This window comes from Schistocerca serialis, chromosome 1 (assembly GCF_023864345.2).
Source record: "Schistocerca serialis cubense isolate TAMUIC-IGC-003099 chromosome 1, iqSchSeri2.2, whole genome shotgun sequence".
NCBI lineage: Eukaryota > Metazoa > Arthropoda > Insecta > Orthoptera > Acrididae > Schistocerca > Schistocerca serialis.
The window spans coordinates 1,146,481,307-1,146,501,882 of record NC_064638.1 but is presented as its reverse complement, the minus strand read 5'-3'; the positions used below and the strand labels follow the sequence as shown (position 1 = coordinate 1,146,501,882).

The following is a 20,576-nucleotide window of genomic DNA, read 5'->3' as shown; positions in this document are numbered from 1 at the left end:
CATTCCGTTCAGCTGCTCTTCCAGGTCCTTTGCTGTCTCTGACAGAATTACAATGTCATCAGCGAACCTCAAAATTTTTATTTCTTCTCCATGGATTTTAACCCCCCCATGAACCATGGACCTTGCCGTTGGTGGGGAGGCTTGCGTGCCTCAGCGATACAGATAGCCGTACCGTAGGTGCAACCACAACGGAGGGGTATCTGTTGAGAGGCCTTTTCAGTAGTTGCAAGGGCAACAGTCTGGATGATTGACTGATCTGGCCTTGTAACAATAACCAAAACGGCCTTGCTGTGCTGGTACTGCGAACGGCTGAAAGCAAGGGGAAACTACAGCCGTAATTTTTCCCGAGGGCATGCAGCTTTACTGTATGGCATGGAGAGCTGCATCAAACCAGTCTCAGGACTGAAGACCACAACAACAACAACAACAACAATGGATTTTAATTCCTACTCCGAATTTTTCTTTTGTTTCCTTGACTGCTTGCTCAATATACAGATTGAATAACATCGGGGATGGGCTACAACTGTTTCACTCCCTTTTCAACCACTGATTCCCTTTCATGCCCCTCGACTCTTATAACTGCCATCTGGTTTCTGTACAAATTGTAAATAGCCAAACGTAGGTTTGCCTTTCCTTAATACTTCTTCTAAGATACGTCGTAGGGTCAGTATTGCCTCACGTGTTCCAACATTTCCACGGAATCCAAACTGATCTTCGCCGGGGCCGGCTTCTACCAGTTTTTCCATTCGTCTGTAAAGAATTCGTGTTAGTATTTTGCAGCCGTGGCTTATTAATGTGAATGTTCGGTAATTTTCACATTTGTCAACACCTGCTTTGTTTGGGAATTGAATTATTATATTTTTCTTGAAGTTTGAGGGTATTTCGCCTTTCTCATACATCTTGCTCACCAGTTGGTAGAGTTTTGTCAGGGCTGGCTCTCCCAAGGCTATCAGTAGTTCTAATGGAATGTTGTCTACTCCCGGGGCCTTGTTTCGGCTTAGGCCCTTAAGTGCTGCCTGTCAATTATGTTCCATAAATATAGGATTTTATTCATGTCGGATGATTTGAATGGCCAAATAATTCGCTCGAGTTGTCCAAAATGTTCTTCAAACCAATCACGAACGATTGTCACCTGGTGGCAATTGCCATCGTTCTTTGGCAACATGAAGTCCATGAATGGACGCAAATGGTCTGCAGATAGCCGAGTATCTACATCTACATCATACTTCGGAAGCCACCTAATGGTGCTTGGTGGAGAGTAGTTTCGGTACCATTATCTCATCCTCCAACCTTGCTCCACTCGCGAATAGTGCGTGGGAAGAACGACTGTCGGTAAGCCTCTGTATTGGCTCTAATTTCTCGAATTTTCTCCTCGCGAGATGTATGTGGGGGGAATTAATATGTTTTCCGAACCCTCCTGAAAAGCACTACCCCAAAATTTCAATTTTAAATCTCTCTGTGATGCACAACGCCCCTCTTGTAACGTCTGCCAGTGGAGTTTTTTTAGCATCTCTGTAACGCTCTGTCGCCTTTCCAGTCAATGATGGGTTTAGTTGGTCCAGAGGACGCAGTCCTCAGCCCTCACCATTATGGATTCGCCACCAGCTTGCACAGCGCCTTGTTGACAACTTGGGTCCATGGCTTCGTGAGCTTTGCTCCCCACTCGAACCCAACCATCAGCTCTTACCAACTGGAATCGGGAATCATCGTAGCACGCCAAGGTTTTCAGTCATCTAGGGTCCAACCGATATGGCCACAAGCCCAAGAGAGGCGCTGCAGGCGATGTCGTGCTATCAGCGAAGGCACTCGCGTCGGTCGTCTGCTGCCACAGCCCATTAACGCCAAATTTCGCCGCACTGTCCTAACGGATACGATCATCGTACATCCCACATTGATTTCTGCAGTTATTCCAATTATTGTTGCTTGTCTGTTAGCACTGACAGCTCTACCCAATTCCGCTGCTCCCGGACTTAAGTGAAGTCCATGGTGAGAGGTAATGCCTAAAATTTGGTATTCCCAGCACACTCTTGACACCGTGAATCTCAGAATGTTGAATTCCCTGACGATTTCCGTAATTGAATGTTCCATGATTCTAGCTGCAACTACCATTCCGCGTTCAGAGTCTGTTAATTTTCGTCGTGCAGCCATAAAATGACAGCTCCGCCAATGCACTGTCCTTTTATACCTTTACGATACTATCGCCATGTGCATATCGCTGTCCCACAACTTTTGACCCGTCAACCGGCGGCAGTGGCCGAGCGGTTCTAGGTGCTACTGTCCGGAACCGCGCTACTGCTACGGTCGCAGGTTCGAATCCTGCCTCGGGCATGGATGTGTGTGATGTCCTTAGGTTAGTTAGGTTTAAGTAGTTCTAAGTCTAGGGGACTGATGACCTCAGATTTTCAGTCCCATAGTGCTCAGAGCCATTTGAACCATTTTCTTGACCCGTCAATGTAGAACGCACTCCCGTTTCTCTCCGTTGGCCCAAGACTCTAGTGGTACGGAAGTGCGAGCCGTATTGAAATGACTCTCTCTGTTCCGAGTCCCTCCAATTACAAAGTGAGTAATGTAGTCCCAATCCTCCTTGCAACGGGGAACGGGCCGTTCTATAGAGAGGGGTCCAGAAAAATATAGACACTCTTTGGTAGTCTCTATTAATGAAAGGAAATGACATACCGTTAGAATTCTTGCACGGAGGAAAGGATATTTTGTGTGTTCAAAGTGACCCCCTTAGCAGCTAAAGTACGTCGATGCCGTTGAACTGTTGACCGAACTACGGCTGTCAGTGTTGCCAATGTGATAGCCGCACAGGACGCCTCTATGGTTTCTCGTAGCTCGTTCAATGTAGCTGGCTTCTGTTGGTAAAACTTCATTATTCAAGGTCCCCCATAGGTAGAAATCCAAAAGTGTAATCTCTGGAGAACGTGTGGGTACTCAACAACTCCTCTTCGATCTATCCATCGTCCGGGTAGATTTTCATCCAAGTGGGCTCCGACATCCCTGTGGTGGTCAGGCGGAGCGTCATCTTGTTGTATGTAAAATCTTTCATTTCTAAACACCTCTGCGATACCAGGTAAAATAGATGTTTGCAGCATATGCATTTGCACCTAACCTGTTACAGTACCTTCAAAGAAGAATGGGCCAGTCAAACCGCGCAATGGACAAACCCCACCACACATTAACACCTGGTAGATGAACATGTTTGACCAAGTAAACGTGAGGTTTTCCGGGAGTCTAGTACATAAAGTTGTGGCAGTGTACAGTAGACGTTCAGCTCGAATTACGCCTCGTCAAACCAGATAACCATCACTGCACACTGTTCATCCTCGTGAAGCATGCCTTCCAATCTCTCGCAGTACTCGATTCTTCTATCCAGGTCGTCCCCGTTCACAGCGTGTAGTGATCTCGGAAGGTACACTTCCCACTTTACAGCCTTCAGAATTCATCGTACGCTTGACCGGCTTACCTCGCATTCACGTGCACCCTGCTTCAGACTTCTGAGATGACATAGTAGAATGTTGCAACACAACAGCGCTGAAAGCTGGACTTGTTAATGTTTCCGGTCCCCCAGACCTCTCTTTATGGACATCCCGAAGAGTATCATCGGCTTCAAATTTATCCCGAATACGATAAATTGTTGTACGTGAATTCTGTACACATTACACCATTGCCGTTGTACCTCGATCATGTTTTCGTACTTCCAGTGCCACTTCAATACGCCCTTGCGTTGCTCAGACGACCATCTTACTTCATTCATTGCTGCACTATCATCTGCTGGAAAATCGCGAAATTTGTGCTACAAAAGTCGTTTCTAATCTGAAAAACAAGTAAAAAACATGACAATCTGTAACATAGTATTATATTGTAACTACCACATAATACATTTATTATGTGTATCAAAAGAAACATGTATTACAGGCTTCACAAATAAAAGAAGCGAAACGCGTATCACAGAAAACAAACTATCTTTAATTTAGTTCCATAGACGGAAGATACCCTTATAAATATCAAAGAGTGTCTGCATTATTCTGGACTCCTCGGTATTTTTTACGAAATCAGAACTGTTTTTGGGGATGGTGGGATGAATTGCACTAGAATATACACGTGGTGTTTCGGGTTTGGAACTGAGAGAACGAATACTCAGGAAGAACAAACATCCTGACTGATGAGATGAATAAGACCGAAGAAATGATTCGAGGCTTCTGTTGACCCATTTTGGAGGAGATGAAAACGAGGTTTCTAGAAATCTCTCCAGATCTGCTGCATGAAATGATTACTTTTAATATTCTATTCCATCTGGGTACCAAAACAGCTCACAGATCAACACGAAGTCGACAGAATCTCATCTTTATGGGGATCCCGTGACTGGCGACGAAACTTGGGCGGCGGTTTACACTGCCGACAAGAAGAGACAACCAGTACAGTGGCGACATCCCCCCTCATCATCAGCGAATCATCGTGGCCTCCGTGTTTTGTGACGTAAACGGATTCATTCTCCTCACTGAGCTGTTTCTCCAGTGGAAGACGATCACTGCGGTACGGTACTCTTTTTTTATTTTTTTATTTTTTACTTGTTATTTCTCATATTCTCTAATACAATGGTTAGTCTATCCTACAAGATTTCTACAAAATGTTTTTCCTTTACTTTTTCTACTATATTACATTGGTTAGATTTTACTTTCTACGTTTATTCTACTTTACAATTGTTTATTCGGCCTACTTAACCCTACTGGCTATTCCAGTAGGGAAACTCAAAAAAAAAAAACCTTCGGAAGGAGATAGGAAACAGAAGAAGAGGAATATTAACCGAGAGTCTGTGCTTGTTGGCCGGCCGCTGTCGCCGAGCGGTTCTAGGCGTTTCAGTCCGGAATCGCGCTGCTGCTACGGTCGCAGGTTCGAATACTGCCTCGGGCATGGATGTGTTTGATGTCCTTAGGTTAGTTACATTTCAGTAGTTGTAAGTCTAGGGGACGGATGACCTCAGATGTTAAGTCTCACAGTGCTCAGAGACATTTGAACCATTTTTGTGCTTGTTGCGTGACGATGTGCACTCACACACAGCAGCCGGCACAAAGCAAACTACTGGATTCACGCCGGCGGGACATCATCAGCCACTACGCTCAAATTCGTGTCGTGTTGCGAGTGTTTCTCACGATCTCAAACATTCTTGCGATTAGCTGTCAACGAGCGACGACTTCCTCGCTCTGGTCGCTGGTGGTCTTCCGATACGTGGCCTTAAGGATCCCTCGCATGCTCAATATTTATTGCGCAATTTTGAGTATTACGCGATAACGTTGACCGCCTAGGAGCGGCATGACGGTCTGCGCAATATATTGAAGCAGAATGCAAGAGCTTCAAAAACACTGACGGCCGCTCAACATATTGCTGTGTCAGAGTCATACTGTGCAATACACGGAAGTTCCTGCCGAGACTTTGTGATTTGCATACATGCAAACGACTGACACAGCGACCCCACATGAATACATCGGAAGGACAGAGGAAGGGGATCGTGTGTTCAGTTGCATTCATGGCGGCACTTTGGTTACATCTTTTTTAATACTTATTCAGCAATTAGCTGTAGAAACATTCGACAAAAGTACAGGAAAATGACACTGTAACTGCTTATTTCTTCGTTTTGGAAATACGTAACAGCACTATCTACCGATCCTCTACCTTAATGTCTCGCTCATTTCAGGTTCATAGATCGCTTCAGCATTGTAGAAAGTGAAATTCCACGAGTATATGAACGGTGTCTTTTCTCTGTCTATAAGGTGTAACAAAGTTCACCAATTCCTTGAAAGATTCCTCATTCATCCTTAAGGGGAGCTTTACTATCTTTTGGTTCAAAAAATCGATTTTTTAAAAATTCCTTTTTTGGATCCATATAACTGTTTAGAATCAACCCCTGAAACGGTTTTTCCAAATACGGAACGGAAATGTTTGTTATTCGCGGTTGAACAAAAAAATGCACCTGCCTGAAATAGGTCTTTTTCACGCGCCAGTTTTTTTCTTTCGGAGGACGAATTATTGTACCGGTGCTTGGGAGGAAACACACACAATTCAAATGAAAGTTTGAACGTGTGTGTTTGGAAGTTAGCCCCCAAGCATTTGCATTCTGGTGCGAAGACTGTGGAGATTGCGACTTTCCTGGCAGTGAGCAGCTTCAACGAAGGGTATTCAACAATTCTGAAGACCATGACAACGATGGACGTTACCCTGGGACTCTATTCGACGCAGTTCGCCAAGCATTCGGACGACCACCGGCTTCAAGCGGCCGGAAACCGCTTGTCACCGGCCGTACGAGCGGCTCTGGAGCAGCGCAGGATGGCCCAGATCGAGCAGAACGCCCTCTATGAGGAAGAGGAAGGACTAGTTCATAGACCCGGATTAGCAGATTTAACGTACGTTACATAATGTTGCATTTACATGTAGTCAAAACTTCAAACGCGTTTTTCTCGAAATGACTTTTTTTATCGCGCGGTATGGTAATTTCAAATCTACTGAACCGATTGACATGATTCTTTGTTTCCGACGAAGCTAACTAAATTGGCAGGCAGAGTTTCAACTGACGTGTCTAGGGCATAACACTGGATAATAATATTGTGCTGTTCTTGGCCTCGCACTTTCGCGCTTTATATTGACACAATATTATTGCGCAATAAATAATGGGTGTGTGAGGGCGCCTGTAGTTGCCTGTAGTTCTGTTTTCTGCCAACAGTTGTCTGTCAAACGTTCCTGAAATTAACATTGCCACCCTAATCTAATCTTATTATCAAGTTTTCCCTGTTCACAGTACAATTTTGCATGCAACGCTTCTGAAACTAATAAACAAAAATAAATAAAGTGCGGGCGATGGCGGAGGATATTCCGTGCCAGTACTGATCACTTTTGTCCTGTTATGTTGGCGTATGGAGCGAGGTGAAAGCTACTGTAGTGCGATTAAAATAACTTGACACTCATCGCCCGCCACTTGCCGTTACTGTGTTGCCACATCGGCTGCCGGCTACCGCTCGGTTATATGCGACGCACAAACACAGCGGATCACTTCGCAAATGCTGTTAATGCGTAACACAGAGCAATGCTGGAAGTGGCGACCGCGAGATGTATCGGAAATGTGAGAGGTTAAGTGACCAGTGACTAAATTGCGGCAGACGACGCGGGTTTGTAGCCTTCAATTTAAACTCGCGTCCTAAGCTATCCACAACCTTGTGATGAGTAATATATCCGAGGAAACGGTGGTCACAACCTGTGGCAGAACTAAAATCACGATCGCTTTGTTCACAGCGATTAAAGCTAACCTCTACGAACAAACTCAAGACAGAAAAAATTCAGGTTCAGCGCTAAATGCAAACTGTAATTTCTCGCTACCATTTGTTACCTGAAACTATCCTTGCACTGGCTACCGGTACACGAGCTGCCGCGCTACCAACAGCCCTCGGTGGCACCTAATTGCAGATTATAGGCGACAAAGGCACGTTCCAAACGAATAATGAGTGACAGGAAGAAAAATAAGAGCAAATAAGAAATAGATACAATGACGAAAAACAAAGCGACAAAAAATTAGAAATAAAAATTAAATTAAACCATAATCAAACTCTTTTGGTTAAATTTAGAAAAAAAAATTCGAACATACGACATTCTACACGTCCTCAACATTTGTAGTCCTGTCTTCCTCAGTTGCGTGTAACATTACGGTATATTGATAATTTTTACTTATGGACCGACACACACACACACACACACACACACACACACACACACACACAAATGCATACACGAACAGATCACAGATACTTCAATAATTACACTCGAAAGTTTGGCAATAACATTCGATCTTTGCCAAAAACATCGACAGTCGGCAACAGAAACCGAAACATTGCATCGAAACAAGTGTTCGGTTCATAGTGCTGTGGAATCTGCGAAAAAAACGCAAATTCCCATTCATAAAAAGCGGGACAACACCAAGAATGCAACAGGAGCGTAATATGTAGGAAATCGTCCACGCAACCTGTAAGTACAGTTCAAAGCATTACTACTTAGTAGGAAATACCAACCACGCATATGGCACTAAAGTTGTGTTTTATTCAGTTGCTGTCAGACGCTCCATAAGTAAAAATTATCAATATACCGTAATTCTACACGTCCAATTAATAGGCTAACAATTCTGCAACGACAAAACGCTGCCTGTCGGGACGACGTTTTTCAGCCTAAAAAAATTCGGTTTCACGCAGTGTCGTGCGAAACTTATCTAATGTAAGTCCTGTGATTACGATAGCGCTAAATGCGTCGCTGAATCGAGCCTTGTGCAGAAATATTCAGTAGTGCTGTGTACGAGAAGTACGTATTTCATTAGCATCGGTTGTGTGTGTGTGTGTGTGTGTGTGTGTGTGTGTGTACGTGTGTGTGTGTGTGTGTTGTTTCTGATGAGGTTATCATGTGTGAAATAAAAGTGCCAGAACCATGATTCGGGATGGTCAGCAACTGGAAGCAGTTAATTCCATGAATTATCTGGGGGTGGGCATTAGGAGTGATTTGAGTAGGAATGACCACATAAAATTAATTGTCGGTAACGTAGACTGGAATAGAAGGGAGAACCGATAGACATACTCTAGTTACCCTCCGCCACACACTGTCAGGTGGCTTGCGGGGTATAGATGTAGATGTAGACGTAGATGGTCACATCAAGAAAGAATGCCGGACAAGGAATTGGAGGTGAACTGACCAATTGTTGCAGCTGTTTGGCAACGGCGAACGATTCAGTTGTGAGATGGAGCGGTCTGATTGGAGGAAACCAGCAACAACGCGTGAAGTATTAACTATCGAGTAATTGTAATCGGAGTATAGTTATACGCCTCAGTATGCGGCAAGCGGTCTCTGATCTCACACTCTTGATCTCTGCGGGAGATATTCCATCTTCGTCCAGCGGCGACTCTCCAAATTTATCCAACAGGGCCTCCCAGAACAACCGCGTAATTCTTCCAGATACTCTTATTTTAGCTTCCAGAGCTACGCTTTCGTCTGGACTGTACTCGCCTGTCAAGATCCTATCTAGCATCGCGTATCTGAATTCGTTCTTTGTGTACCGTCATGTGTACTTGGCAACATTTTCAAATGGTGAAACAGTACTGAGTAACAGATCGCATGCGAATGGATGCAGGCGTCGGTGCTGGATATAGTGCCTCATAATGAAGGTTCAGAAGAATACATGTAACGCAACTCAGTCTCGCAGCTGCACTGACTCACACTTTCCCTGGTGCTATCGTGTGGACTGACAGCATGAGTTTCCAGAACGCCTGGTTCGTTCTGTTCCCTGTAGAGATGCTCCTTAACCTGTTGCGTATATTTCCCGTGACCTTCCAAAAATCGTCTTGTTTATTCATTGAATTTTTGCTCTTGGTGAACATTGTCTGTGACGATACCTTTGTGTGTGCAACTCTCTTCCACGTCCTTCTGCGATTCACGCAGAAAAGCAATCCAATTTTTCATGGTTTTCTTTGGATTCTCGTCTGCGAATTTTGAACAGGAAACAGTCGATAATGCAGGGTGTTCAAATGAAACCTCTCTGATTTACAAACGTAATTAAAAAAAGGATGAGACGTAGATATTTGCGATTTGCGGCACCATGTAAAGTAACTCAAAAAGATTTGTACATTTCTACATGTGCTTCTTTCGTAACCCGTAAAATGTCCGGACGATACTCTATGTGCGCACAAGTATTTCTGGGGTGACGGAGGCTATTCCATCCACAATTCTTCTGCAGAGTTCGTCTAGTTTACGCACAGGCCAGATACACACCCTGGCTTTCACTTTATCCCACAGGAAGAAATCCAATAGGGTTATGTCCAGAGATAGTGGTGAACACTTTCTTGGTCCATCCTCTCCTATCTATTGCTGTGGAAATATTCGGGCCAGCAAGTCACGAAGACATAAACTCAAGTGTGGTGGAGCACCGTCCTGCTGGAAGATCACATTCGACTGAAGAGGAAGGACAGCGAACTGCTCAGCCAAACGGTTCCTGTTGCCGTCTGCTCGACGAAGAAAAATGGCCCAACTATATAGTCTTTCATCAACACACACTACACAGTCAGATTTTCTCTGTCTGTGACACGCTTCCGAAAAGTAAGTAGGCTTTACGAATCCCAGATGCGAATGTTGTGCCAAATAAACTTCCCACGAGTGTGTAAGGTTTCTTCATAGTTAGGGTTTTCCCCGACCCAGTCCAACATCTCGATAGCAAATTAGTGACGAATCTGCAAGTCGTTTTCCTTCAATGCTCGCACAATTTGAACTTTTCAGCGAGGGCTGTTCAGCTCTCGTGATGCTTGGCGGACTGAATTTGATGGGCACACTTGGAAGGTGTCACTGATGTCCTCTATCATTTCATCAGATGTGCATTTTCTGCCAGAATCTGAGTCCTTTTACACTGCCAATGGCTAGGAACTTGTCGCACTGAGCCGTAATCGTCTTAACGTCCGATGGCCACCTTTGAAATTCACGTCGGAAATTTCTATGGACTGCAACGGGTGATTTCATTTCTGCATACCACACCACCCAATGGGCTCTTTCCTTAGCAATTGAAACAAAACAAAATGAATCATTTAGAGTTTCGAATTGCTTTACGTGTTGCCGCAAAAAAAAGGCTTTGAGCACTATGTAACTTAACTTCTGAGGTCATCAGTCGCCTAGAACTTAGAACTAATTAAGCCTAACTAACCTAAGGACAACACACATCCATGCCCGAGGCAGGATTCGAACCTGCGACCGTAGCGGTCGCTCGGTTCCAGACTCTTGTTGCCGCAAACCGCAAGTATCTATGTCTCCTAGATTTTTTTTTTAATTTGTAAGTGGACTGTGTCTTGTGTAACTATGAGTTCATGTGACAATGACTACAGGAAACTGCGATGACTAAAACTCTTTTATATCTGTGAATATTAACCCATGAAAATATTATTAGGACACGGTAGGACTTCATTTAAAGAATAAATGGGCACAGGTAGCACTAACATTGTGTAATGACTTAAAAGAATATTTAAGCACACTTGAATCATCCAGTTCCCCATCAATGAGAGCATCGCTTGACCTATAAAAATGTTTAGAATGATCTACGTTACTGACAAGGGAACCTCCCCATCGCACCCCCCTCAGATTTAGTTATAAGTTGGCACAGTGGATAGGCCTTGAAAAACTAAACACAGATCAATCGAGAGAACAGGAAGGAGTTGTGTGTAACTATGAAAAAATAAGCATTCCCTCGGCTGAAAAGTTTAACTTTTTATTTTCAGTTTATGTGACAAACGCTTATGTTTTCGTCACTTTTTTGGGAGTGATTATCACATCCACGAGAAAACCTAAATCGGGCAAGATAGAAGAATCTTTTTACCCATTCGCCAAGTGTACAAGTTAGGTGGGTCGACAACATATTCCTGTCATGTGACGCACATGCCATCATCAGTGTCGTATAGAATATATCGGACGTGTTTTCCTGTGGAGGAATCGGTTGACCTATGACATTGCGATCAAATGTTTTCGGTTCCCATTGGAGAGGCACGTCCTTTCGTCGGCTAATCGCTCGGTTTTGTTGTGCGGTCGCAAAACACAGACACTAAACTTATTACAGTGAACAGAGACGTCAATGAACGAACGGACAGATCATAACTTTGCGAAAATAAAGAAAGTAAACCCTTAACCCGAGGGAAGACTTGAACCAAGGACCTCTCCCACCGCAGCTGCTTACGCTAACCACGGGACCACGGCGCTCCTGGGCTCACATTCTCCTTGATGTTGCCTATCTTGCACATGGACTACTCAGTTTGTATATTTTGCTTATTTTTTCATAGTTACACACAACTTCTTCCTGTTTTCTCGATTGATCTGTGCTTAGTTTTTCAAGGCCTATCCACTGTGTCAACCTATAACTAAATCTGAGGGGGGTGCGATGGGGAGGTTCCATTGTGAGGAAGCATGTGCATTGAGCATACTTGGCCCACAGTTGTAACTTAAACACTTCTCTTCAAGGAGATTGGACGTCATTTGACGTCTAATTCCTGCCCCGATGATCTCAGTGCGTACCTACCTTCTGGAACCTGAAATAAGCGCACGTAATATCCTTCTAGTAATTCTTATATGTAGTGAATAAGTCAACCCCATACAAAACAATTCTCATTGAATAAATACTCTTGCTGAAGGCATATCACCTGGGTGGGATCCCCACTTCTGTATAAGTTCATGACCACATGGCTACGGTAGTTGAAAAGAACGATATATAAATGCTCTCAATTTGATAAAGGAAGAGAGCGTGAACAAATGCAGAAAGATCGTCCATCAGTTGCTGATCATTTTTCAGTACAGAAACAAAACTCATATTACATGGAAGAACACAGTTAAAGTTACATGAACCACGTGGCGCCCAAAGCACTGCACAACAACGAGTTAGTCCAAAATGTACTCACGAAAGTGACGAAAATACTAGGTGCTGCTAGAGGATTGAAGAAGGTATATATATCTCGCCTATGATTCAAATGCATAGCATAGAGAAAACGAATTCTGGACCACATTATTCGAAACCGAGTGACATGCATTAACAATATATAATTTCAGCACTGAACCTGAGAATTGGCTGTGTATTTTTACTTTTGTGAGGAATATTGAGGAAATTAGATTAGGAAATGAGACACTTTAAGCAGTAGATGAGTTTTGCTATTTCGGAAGCAAATGATGGTCGAAGTAGAGAGGATATAAAATGTAGACTGGCTATGGCAAGGAAAGTGTTTCTGAAGAGAAATTTGTTAACATCGAATGTAGAACTAAGCGTCAGGAAGTCTTTTCTGAAAATATTTGTATGGAGTGTAGCCACGTATGGATGTGAAACATGGACGATAAATAGTTTAGACAAGAAGAGGATAGAAGCTTTCGAAATGTGGTTTTACAGAAGAATGCTGAAGATTAGATAGATAGATCACGTAGCTAATAAGGAGGTACTGCACAGAATTGGGGAGAAGAAGAATTTGCAGCACAACTTGACCAGAAGAAGGGATTAGTTGGCAGGACACGTTCTGAGGCATCAAGGGATCGCCAACTTAGTACTGGAGGGAAGCGTAGAGGGTAAAAATCGTAGAGGCGGACTAAGAGATGAATACACTAAGCAGATTAAGAAGGATATAGGTTGCAGCAGTTAGTCGGAGACGAAGAGGTTTGCACAGGATAGAGCAGCGTGGAGAGCTGTATCAAACCAGTTTGTGGACTGAGGACCACAACAAAAGTAACAATGAACGTGCAATATAGTCTCCACTAAAACGTTAACTAATGAACGTACACTGGAATCTGACGTCCAAATAAAAAAGTTTTTAAAGGTATGTAAATGTATTACTGCCATTTCCTCAGTTTTAGAGTCTAACAGATGTAATGCTGGTGCAAAATTGTTAAGGCTTCCATGGCCACTTCTTGACAAGCTGCCTATTGGCTCCTGACTCGGGTTCTTCGAACGACGTTTGTTTGATTATTTTTCTGACGGTTCACCCTCACAAGTGGCTGGCATTGTCTAAGCTTCACCCTCCATTGCTTGTGGAGGACTGGAGCCGAGCTCGCGGCCGCAGACTGTATGTACCTGGCGCGCGAACGTCCAAGAGCTTTTCCGGGTCATTCTGGTCGTATGTAAAGTACACAAGCGGCAAGACGCAGTCAATACCTTCGCTGCGCAGTGCCGATGGTACTGTTACCGACGACTGTGCCGCTAAAGCGGAGTTATTGAACGCAGTTTTCCGAAATTCCTTCACCAGGGAAGACGAATGGAATATACCAGAATTTGCAACACGAAAAGCTGCTAGCATGAATTTCTTAGAAGTAGACACCTTAGGGGTTGCGAAGCAACTCAAATCGCTTGATACGGGCAAGTCTTCAGGTCCAGATTGTATACTGATTAGGTTCCTTTCAGATTACGCTGATACAATAGCTCCCTACTTAGCAATCATATACAACCGCTCGCTCACCGATAGATCTGTACCTACAGATTGGAAAATTGCGCAGGTCGCACCAGTGTTTAAGAAGGGTAGTAGGAGTAATCCTTCGAACTACAGACCTATATCATTGACGTCGGTTTGCAGTAGGGTTTTGGAGCATATACTGTATTCAAACATTATGAATCACCTCGAAGGGAACGATCTATTGATACGTAATCAGCATGGATTCAGAAAACATCGTTGTTGTGCAACGCATCTAGCTCTTTATTCGCACGAAGTAACGGCCGCTATCGACAGGAGATCTCAAGTTGATTCCGTATTTCTAGATTTCCGGAAAGCTTTTGACACTGTTCCTCACAAGCGACTTCTAATCAAGCTGCGGGCCCATGAGGTATCGTCTCAGTTGTGCGACTGGATTCGTGATTTCCTGTCAGGAAGGTCACAGTTCGTAGTAATAGACGGCAAATCATCGAGTAAAACTGAAGTGATATCAGGTGTTCCCCAGGGAAGCGTCCTGGGACCTCTGCTGTTCCTGATCTATATAAACGACCTGGGTGACAATCTGAGCAGTTCTCTTAGGTTGTTCGCAGATGATGCTGTAATTTACCGTCTGGTAAGGTCATCCGAAGACCAGTATCAGTTGCAAAGCGATTTAGAAAAGATTGCTGTACGGTGTGGCAGGCGGCAGTTGACGCTAAATAACGAAAAGTGTGAGGTGATCCACATGAGTTCCAAAAGAAATCCGTTGGAATTCGATTACTCGATAAATAGTACAATTCTCAAGCTGTCAATTCAACTAAGTACCTGGGTGTAAAAATTACGAACAACTTCAGTTGGAAAGACCACATAGATAATATTGTGGGGAAGGCGAGCCAAAGGTTGCGTTTCATTGGCAGGACACTTAGAAGATGCATCAAGACCACTAAAGGGACAGCTTACACTACACTCGTTCGTCCTCTGTTAGAATATTGCTGCGCGGTGTGGGATCCTTACCAGGTGGGATTGACGGAGGACATCGAAAGGGTGCAAAAAAGGGCAGCTCGTTTTGTATTATCTCGTAATAGGGGAGAGAGAGTGTGGCAGATATGATACGCGAGTTGGCATGGAAGTCATTAAAGCAAGGACGTTTTTCGTCGCGGTGAGATCTATTTACGAAATTTCAGTCACCAACTTTCTCTTCCGAATGCGAAAATATTTTGTTGAGCCCAACCTACATAGGTAGGAATGATCATAAAAATAAAATAAGAGAAATCAGAACTCGAACAGAAAGGTTTAGGTGTTCGTTTTTCCCGCGCGCTGTTCAGGAGTGGAATGGTAAGGAGATAGTATGATTGTGGTTCGATGAACCCTCTGCCAAGCACTTAAATGTGAATTGCAGAGTAATCATGTAGATGTAGATGTATGCTCTTGCTGCCTGCAACGGTCGTTCATTGCAGCACGGAAACCCAGGTTCCGTTCACCTTGAGGCTTTCCTCTTTCTTGTCGAAGCTATTCTCGTGTTTGTGTATTTCTATAGCTTCTGTGAACAAGGGGGTGTGACAACACTTTTCTACAACAAGAACTTCCGTGTAGGCGAATTTTACTATGTAGCAGAGTGCGTGCTCTGCCATGGACGATTTCTTCACCTGTCGCAACCTGCAATGCCGCTTATTTTGGGTGATCTTGGTGTTGACTGATCGTCAAGTCATTCCAACGCAACTTTCCCGCATGTACAGGGTATTCGGTATATTCCCGACATTTCAAGTGGGTCCCTTTTCTCTTTTGCCGACTTGACACACTTTCATCTATCTATATAGATACTCCGCAATCCACCATACGGTGCGTGGCGAAGGGTACCTCGTACCACAACTAGCATCTTCTCTCCCTGTTCCACTCCTAAACAGAACGAGGGAAAAATGACTGCCTATGTGCCTCTGTACGAGCCCTAATCTCTCTCATCTTATCTTTGTGTTCTTTCCGCGAAATATAAGTTGGCGGCAGAAAATTGTACTGCAGTCAGCCTCAAATGCTGGTTCTCTAAATTTCCTCAGTAGCGATTCACGAAAAGAACGCCTCCTTTACTCTAGAGACTCCCACCCGAGTTCCTGAAGCATTTCCGTAACACTCGCGTGATCATCAAACCTACCAGTAACAAATCTACCAGTAACAAATCTAGCAGGCCGCCTCTGAATTGCTTCTATGTCCTCCCTCAATCCGACCTGATACGGATCCCAAACGCTCGAGCAGTACTCAAGAATAGGCCGTATTAGTGTTTTACAAGCGGTCTCCTTTACAGATGAACCACATCTTCCCAAAATTCTACCAACTAACCGAAGACGACTATCCGCCTTCCCCACAACTGCCATTACATGCTTGTCCCACTTCATATCGCTCTGCAATGTTACGCCCAAATATTTAATCGACGTGACTGTGTCAAGCGCTACATTACTAATGGAGTATTCAAACATTACGGGATTCTTTTTCCTATTCATCTGCATTAATTTACATTTATCTATATTTAGAGTTAGCTACCTTTCTTTATACCAATCACAAATCCTGTCCAAGTCATCTTATATCCTCCTACAGTCACTCAACGACGACACCTTCCCGTACACCACAGCATCATCAGCAAACAGTCGCACATTGCTATCCACCATATCCAAAAGATCATTTATGTAGATAGAAAACAACAGCGGACCTACCACACTTCCCTGGGGCACTCCAGATGATACCCTCACCTCCGATGAACACTCGCCATCTTCTTTGTCAGTTTACAAATAGTCTTTACGTCCGCTTTGCGCAAAATACGGCCGATTCTGTCTGCCACTCAGGGAATGTGTGGCAGAAAGGCCGTACCCGACATTTCTTTCTCCGATGTGTCACTTTGCTGAGTGTTTGACTCTGTTACACGTCTTACATAACTGATGGAGTAAGCATTCTCCTTAGTCCGGTTTCCAGGTGTTGCATTTCTCGACTGAGGTGCTGTGGCTCACATACTCGTCTTGCTCGCGTTCGAAGCGTATTAATCATGCCTATTTTCTGGCTCGGACGATAATTTGACAGTCTTCCCAGCTATCGGTCCGCGTGCGTCATTTTTCGATACACACTGTGTCGCAGGTTTCCATCATCGCTCGTGACCAGCTCATCTAAAATGGGCAGCTCTTCGTCCTTTTCTAGCTCTATGGAAAATTTTGTGTTGGCATGGAGGCTGTTCAAGGCTCTTAGAAACCCACCGATCTGTTCCTCACGATGGTTTCACACAATGAAGGTATCATCAGTGTATCTGTACCACGCCTTAGGTTTACAAGGTTCCAAGTACAATGTCTGTGTTTCGAAATGTTCCGTGAAGAAGTTGGCCACCATTCGACGCCTTCCATCTTTTCGTAGGAGTGCCTTTCCACATGAAATAGGTCGTCATGAGACTGCATAAAGAGCTTGGTGACATCTTGAAAATGGAACCAATATGCTCCGGAGAGTCACCAAGTGGCTTTTTGGTAAACAAAGAAACAGCATGGAAGTTGACCAGGATATCGTTTGCTCCTAGTTTGTTTCTTCAGCTTCTCAAAATCTCTCGAAATCTGGACAGCAAGCTACACCGCGATGCAGAGCGCCTCTCTTGCAGAGTCTGCCACTTGAGTTTGCTAAACATCTCCGTAACTCTATCACACTTACCAAATAACCCTGTGACGAAACGCGCCGCTCTTCTTTGGATCTTCTCTATTTCCTCTGTCAACCCGACCTGGTACGGATCCCACACTGATGAGCAATAGTCAAGTATGGGTCGAACGAGTGTTTTGTAAGCCACCTCCTTTGTTGATGGTCTACATTTTCTAAGGACTCTCCCAATGAATCTTAACCTGGCACCCGCCTTACCAACAATTAATTTTATATGATCATTCCACTTCAAATCGTTCCGTACGCATACACCCAGATATTTTACAAAAGTAACTGCTACCAGTGTTTGTTCCGCTATCATATAATCATACAATAAAGAATCCTTCCTTCTATGTATTCGCAACACATTACATTTGTCTATGTTAAGGGTCAGTTGCCACTCCCTGCACCAATTGCCTATCCGCTGCAGATCTTCCTGCATTTCGCTGCAATTTTCTAATGCTGCAACTTCTCTGTATACTAGAGCATCATCCGCGAAAAGCCGCATGGAACTTCAGACACTATCTACTAAGTCATTTACATACCGGGTGATCAAAAAGTCAGTATAAATTTGCTAACTGAATAAATCACGGAATACTGTAGATAGAGAGGTACAAATTGACACACATGCCTGGAATGACATGGGAATTTATTAGAACTAAAAAAATACAAACGTTCAAAAAATGTCCGACAGATGGCGCTTCATCTGATCAGAATAGGAATAATTAGCATAACAAAGTAAGACAAAGCAAAGATGATGCTCTTTACAGGAAATGCTCAATATGTCCACCATCATTCGACAACAATAGCTGTAGTCGAGGAATAATATTTTGAATAGCACTGTAAAGCATGTCCGGAGTTATGGTGAGGCATTGGCGTCGGATGTTGTCTTTCAGCATCCCTAGAGATTTCGGTCGATCACGATACACTTGCGACTTCAGGTAGCCCCAAAGCCAATAATCGGACGGATTGAGGTCTGGGGACCTGGGAAGCCAAGCATGACGAAAGTGGCGGCTGAGCACACGATCATCACCAAACGACGCAAGAGACCTTTCACGCGTCTAGCAATATGGGGTGGAGCGCCATCCTGCATAAACATCGTACGTTCCAGCAGGTGTTTATCAGCCAGGCTGGGGATGATGCGATTCTGTAACATATCGGCGTACCTCTCACCTGTCACGGTAGCAGTTACAAAACCAGAATCACGCATTTCCTCGAAGAAAGAGAAAAGGCTCGATAACGGTAGATGTGGTAAATCCAACCCATACCGTGACTTTCTCGTCGTGCAATGGAGTTTCCACGACAGTTATAGGATTTTCGGTAGCCCAAATTCTGCAGTTGTGGGCGTTGACAGACCCTTGGAGCTTGAAATGAGCTTCGTCGGTCCACAACACGTTATTCAACCAATTGTCATGTTCCGCCATCTTTTGAAACGCCCACACCGAAAATGCCCTCCGGTTCACTAAATCGTAACAGTTCATGATGCTGATGGATTTTGTACGGATAGCATCTGAGGGTACGCCTAAGTGCCAACCAAATAGAATTGTATGGATGCCGGTGCGACGTGCGACTGCACGAGCACTGACTTCCCCGTGCATAGACGAACCCGCTACAGTCTCCATTTCTTCCTGAACTGTCTCAGCAGCATTGCGCCCTGTGCTCGGTCGGTCACTACGGGGTCTATCGTCTAAACAACCCGTGGCTTCGAACTTCGAAATCATTCTCGCCACAGCTGCATTTGTCAACCGACCTTTAGCCATTCCAATCCCCTTCCTATGGCGATCGGATCGTAACGTTGAACTAGCACATTCCCCATTCTGCTAATACAGCTTCACTAAAAGTGCCTTTTCAGGTAACGTCAACATGCTGCGACTGCTGGCGCATCTGATTCTCTCATTACAGCTCCTTTTATACACGATTGTCATGCGCAGTCACTGACATTTTGTTGTCCAGCGCCATCTGTCGGACATTTTGTGAACTTTTGTTGTTCTTATAAAACTCCATGTCATTCCAAGCATGTGTGTCAATTTTTACCTCTGTATCTACATTATTCCGTGGTTTATTAAGTTTTCAAATTTATACTGACTTTTTGATCACCCTGTATATTGTGAAAAGCAATGGTCCCATAACATTCCCCTGTGGCACGCCGGAGGTTACTTTAACGTCTGTAGACGTCTCTCCGTTGAGAACAATATGCTGTGTTCTTCAATCCAGCCACACAGCTGGTCTTAATGGAACGTCATTCTTATGGATCTTTGGAAAAGCACACAGCCGAGATACTAGGGCTTCTGTGTTGTGCAGGTTAGTCTGTACGTCCGCCGAGAGAGAAGATGCCTTGATTAACCGATTTTGGGAGTGCAGATGTACGAGAAGACCCAGTAGTACTGGGGTGCTGCTGGCGGTAGCCCCCGCTCGGGACACGGGACTGTCCCGCCCCTCGCCGCCCCCACCCCCGCCGCCGCCCCCGCGCCAGTAATGCCGGCGCACACAGCGCGGCCCGAAGAGCGCCCGGCCAATCACTAAGTCAAATAGAAAGCGAATTACGCGCCGTGCCCCGCGCCATGTTGACACTCGGCGCTGCGCTGGCTGGTGCTCGTGCTGGGGAAGGGAGGTGCTCCATCTCGGCCCCGGCGCCCGCACATCCGCCCGCCGCCGCCGCTACTTAACATTAAAAAGTTCGCCGCGAGTTTTCCGGCGCGCCGAGTTAAGGCGGCAGCGCCGCGGGCAAACAGAGGCGCTCTGCCGTTCGCAGCCCGAGCTTCTTCCCCCAGGGCACAACTCTCTCTCCCCCCACCACTCTGCTGCCAGAGGCTCAAACTCGACGCTACTGTTGCGGCCTGTGCGTCGCCGTCCCTTATCTGTCTCGTTACATTCCAAGTCAGCACCTTCAAACCGAGTTCCCCGTTTCGACGGCGTATCTGGAAACCGAGCAGAACGTCTTTTACGATCTTTGCCAGGAATAAAGTCCGAGTTTCTGTCGCGTCAAAA

At 44.7% G+C, this 20,576-nt stretch overlaps 1 protein-coding gene across 1 annotated transcript in view; it reads left to right on the top strand.

Annotated features, from left to right (window-relative positions):
• Positions 1–20,064, top strand: part of LOC126456063 (COUP transcription factor 1-like) — a 187,983-nt gene extending 167,919 nt beyond the window's left edge. Inside the window, exon 5 of the mRNA XM_050091821.1 lies at positions 19,994–20,064. Within this exon, the coding sequence (XP_049947778.1) occupies positions 19,994–20,064 (71 nt within the window). The remainder of the gene's footprint in view (positions 1–19,993) is intronic.
• The last annotated feature ends 512 nt before the right edge of the window (positions 20,065–20,576 follow it).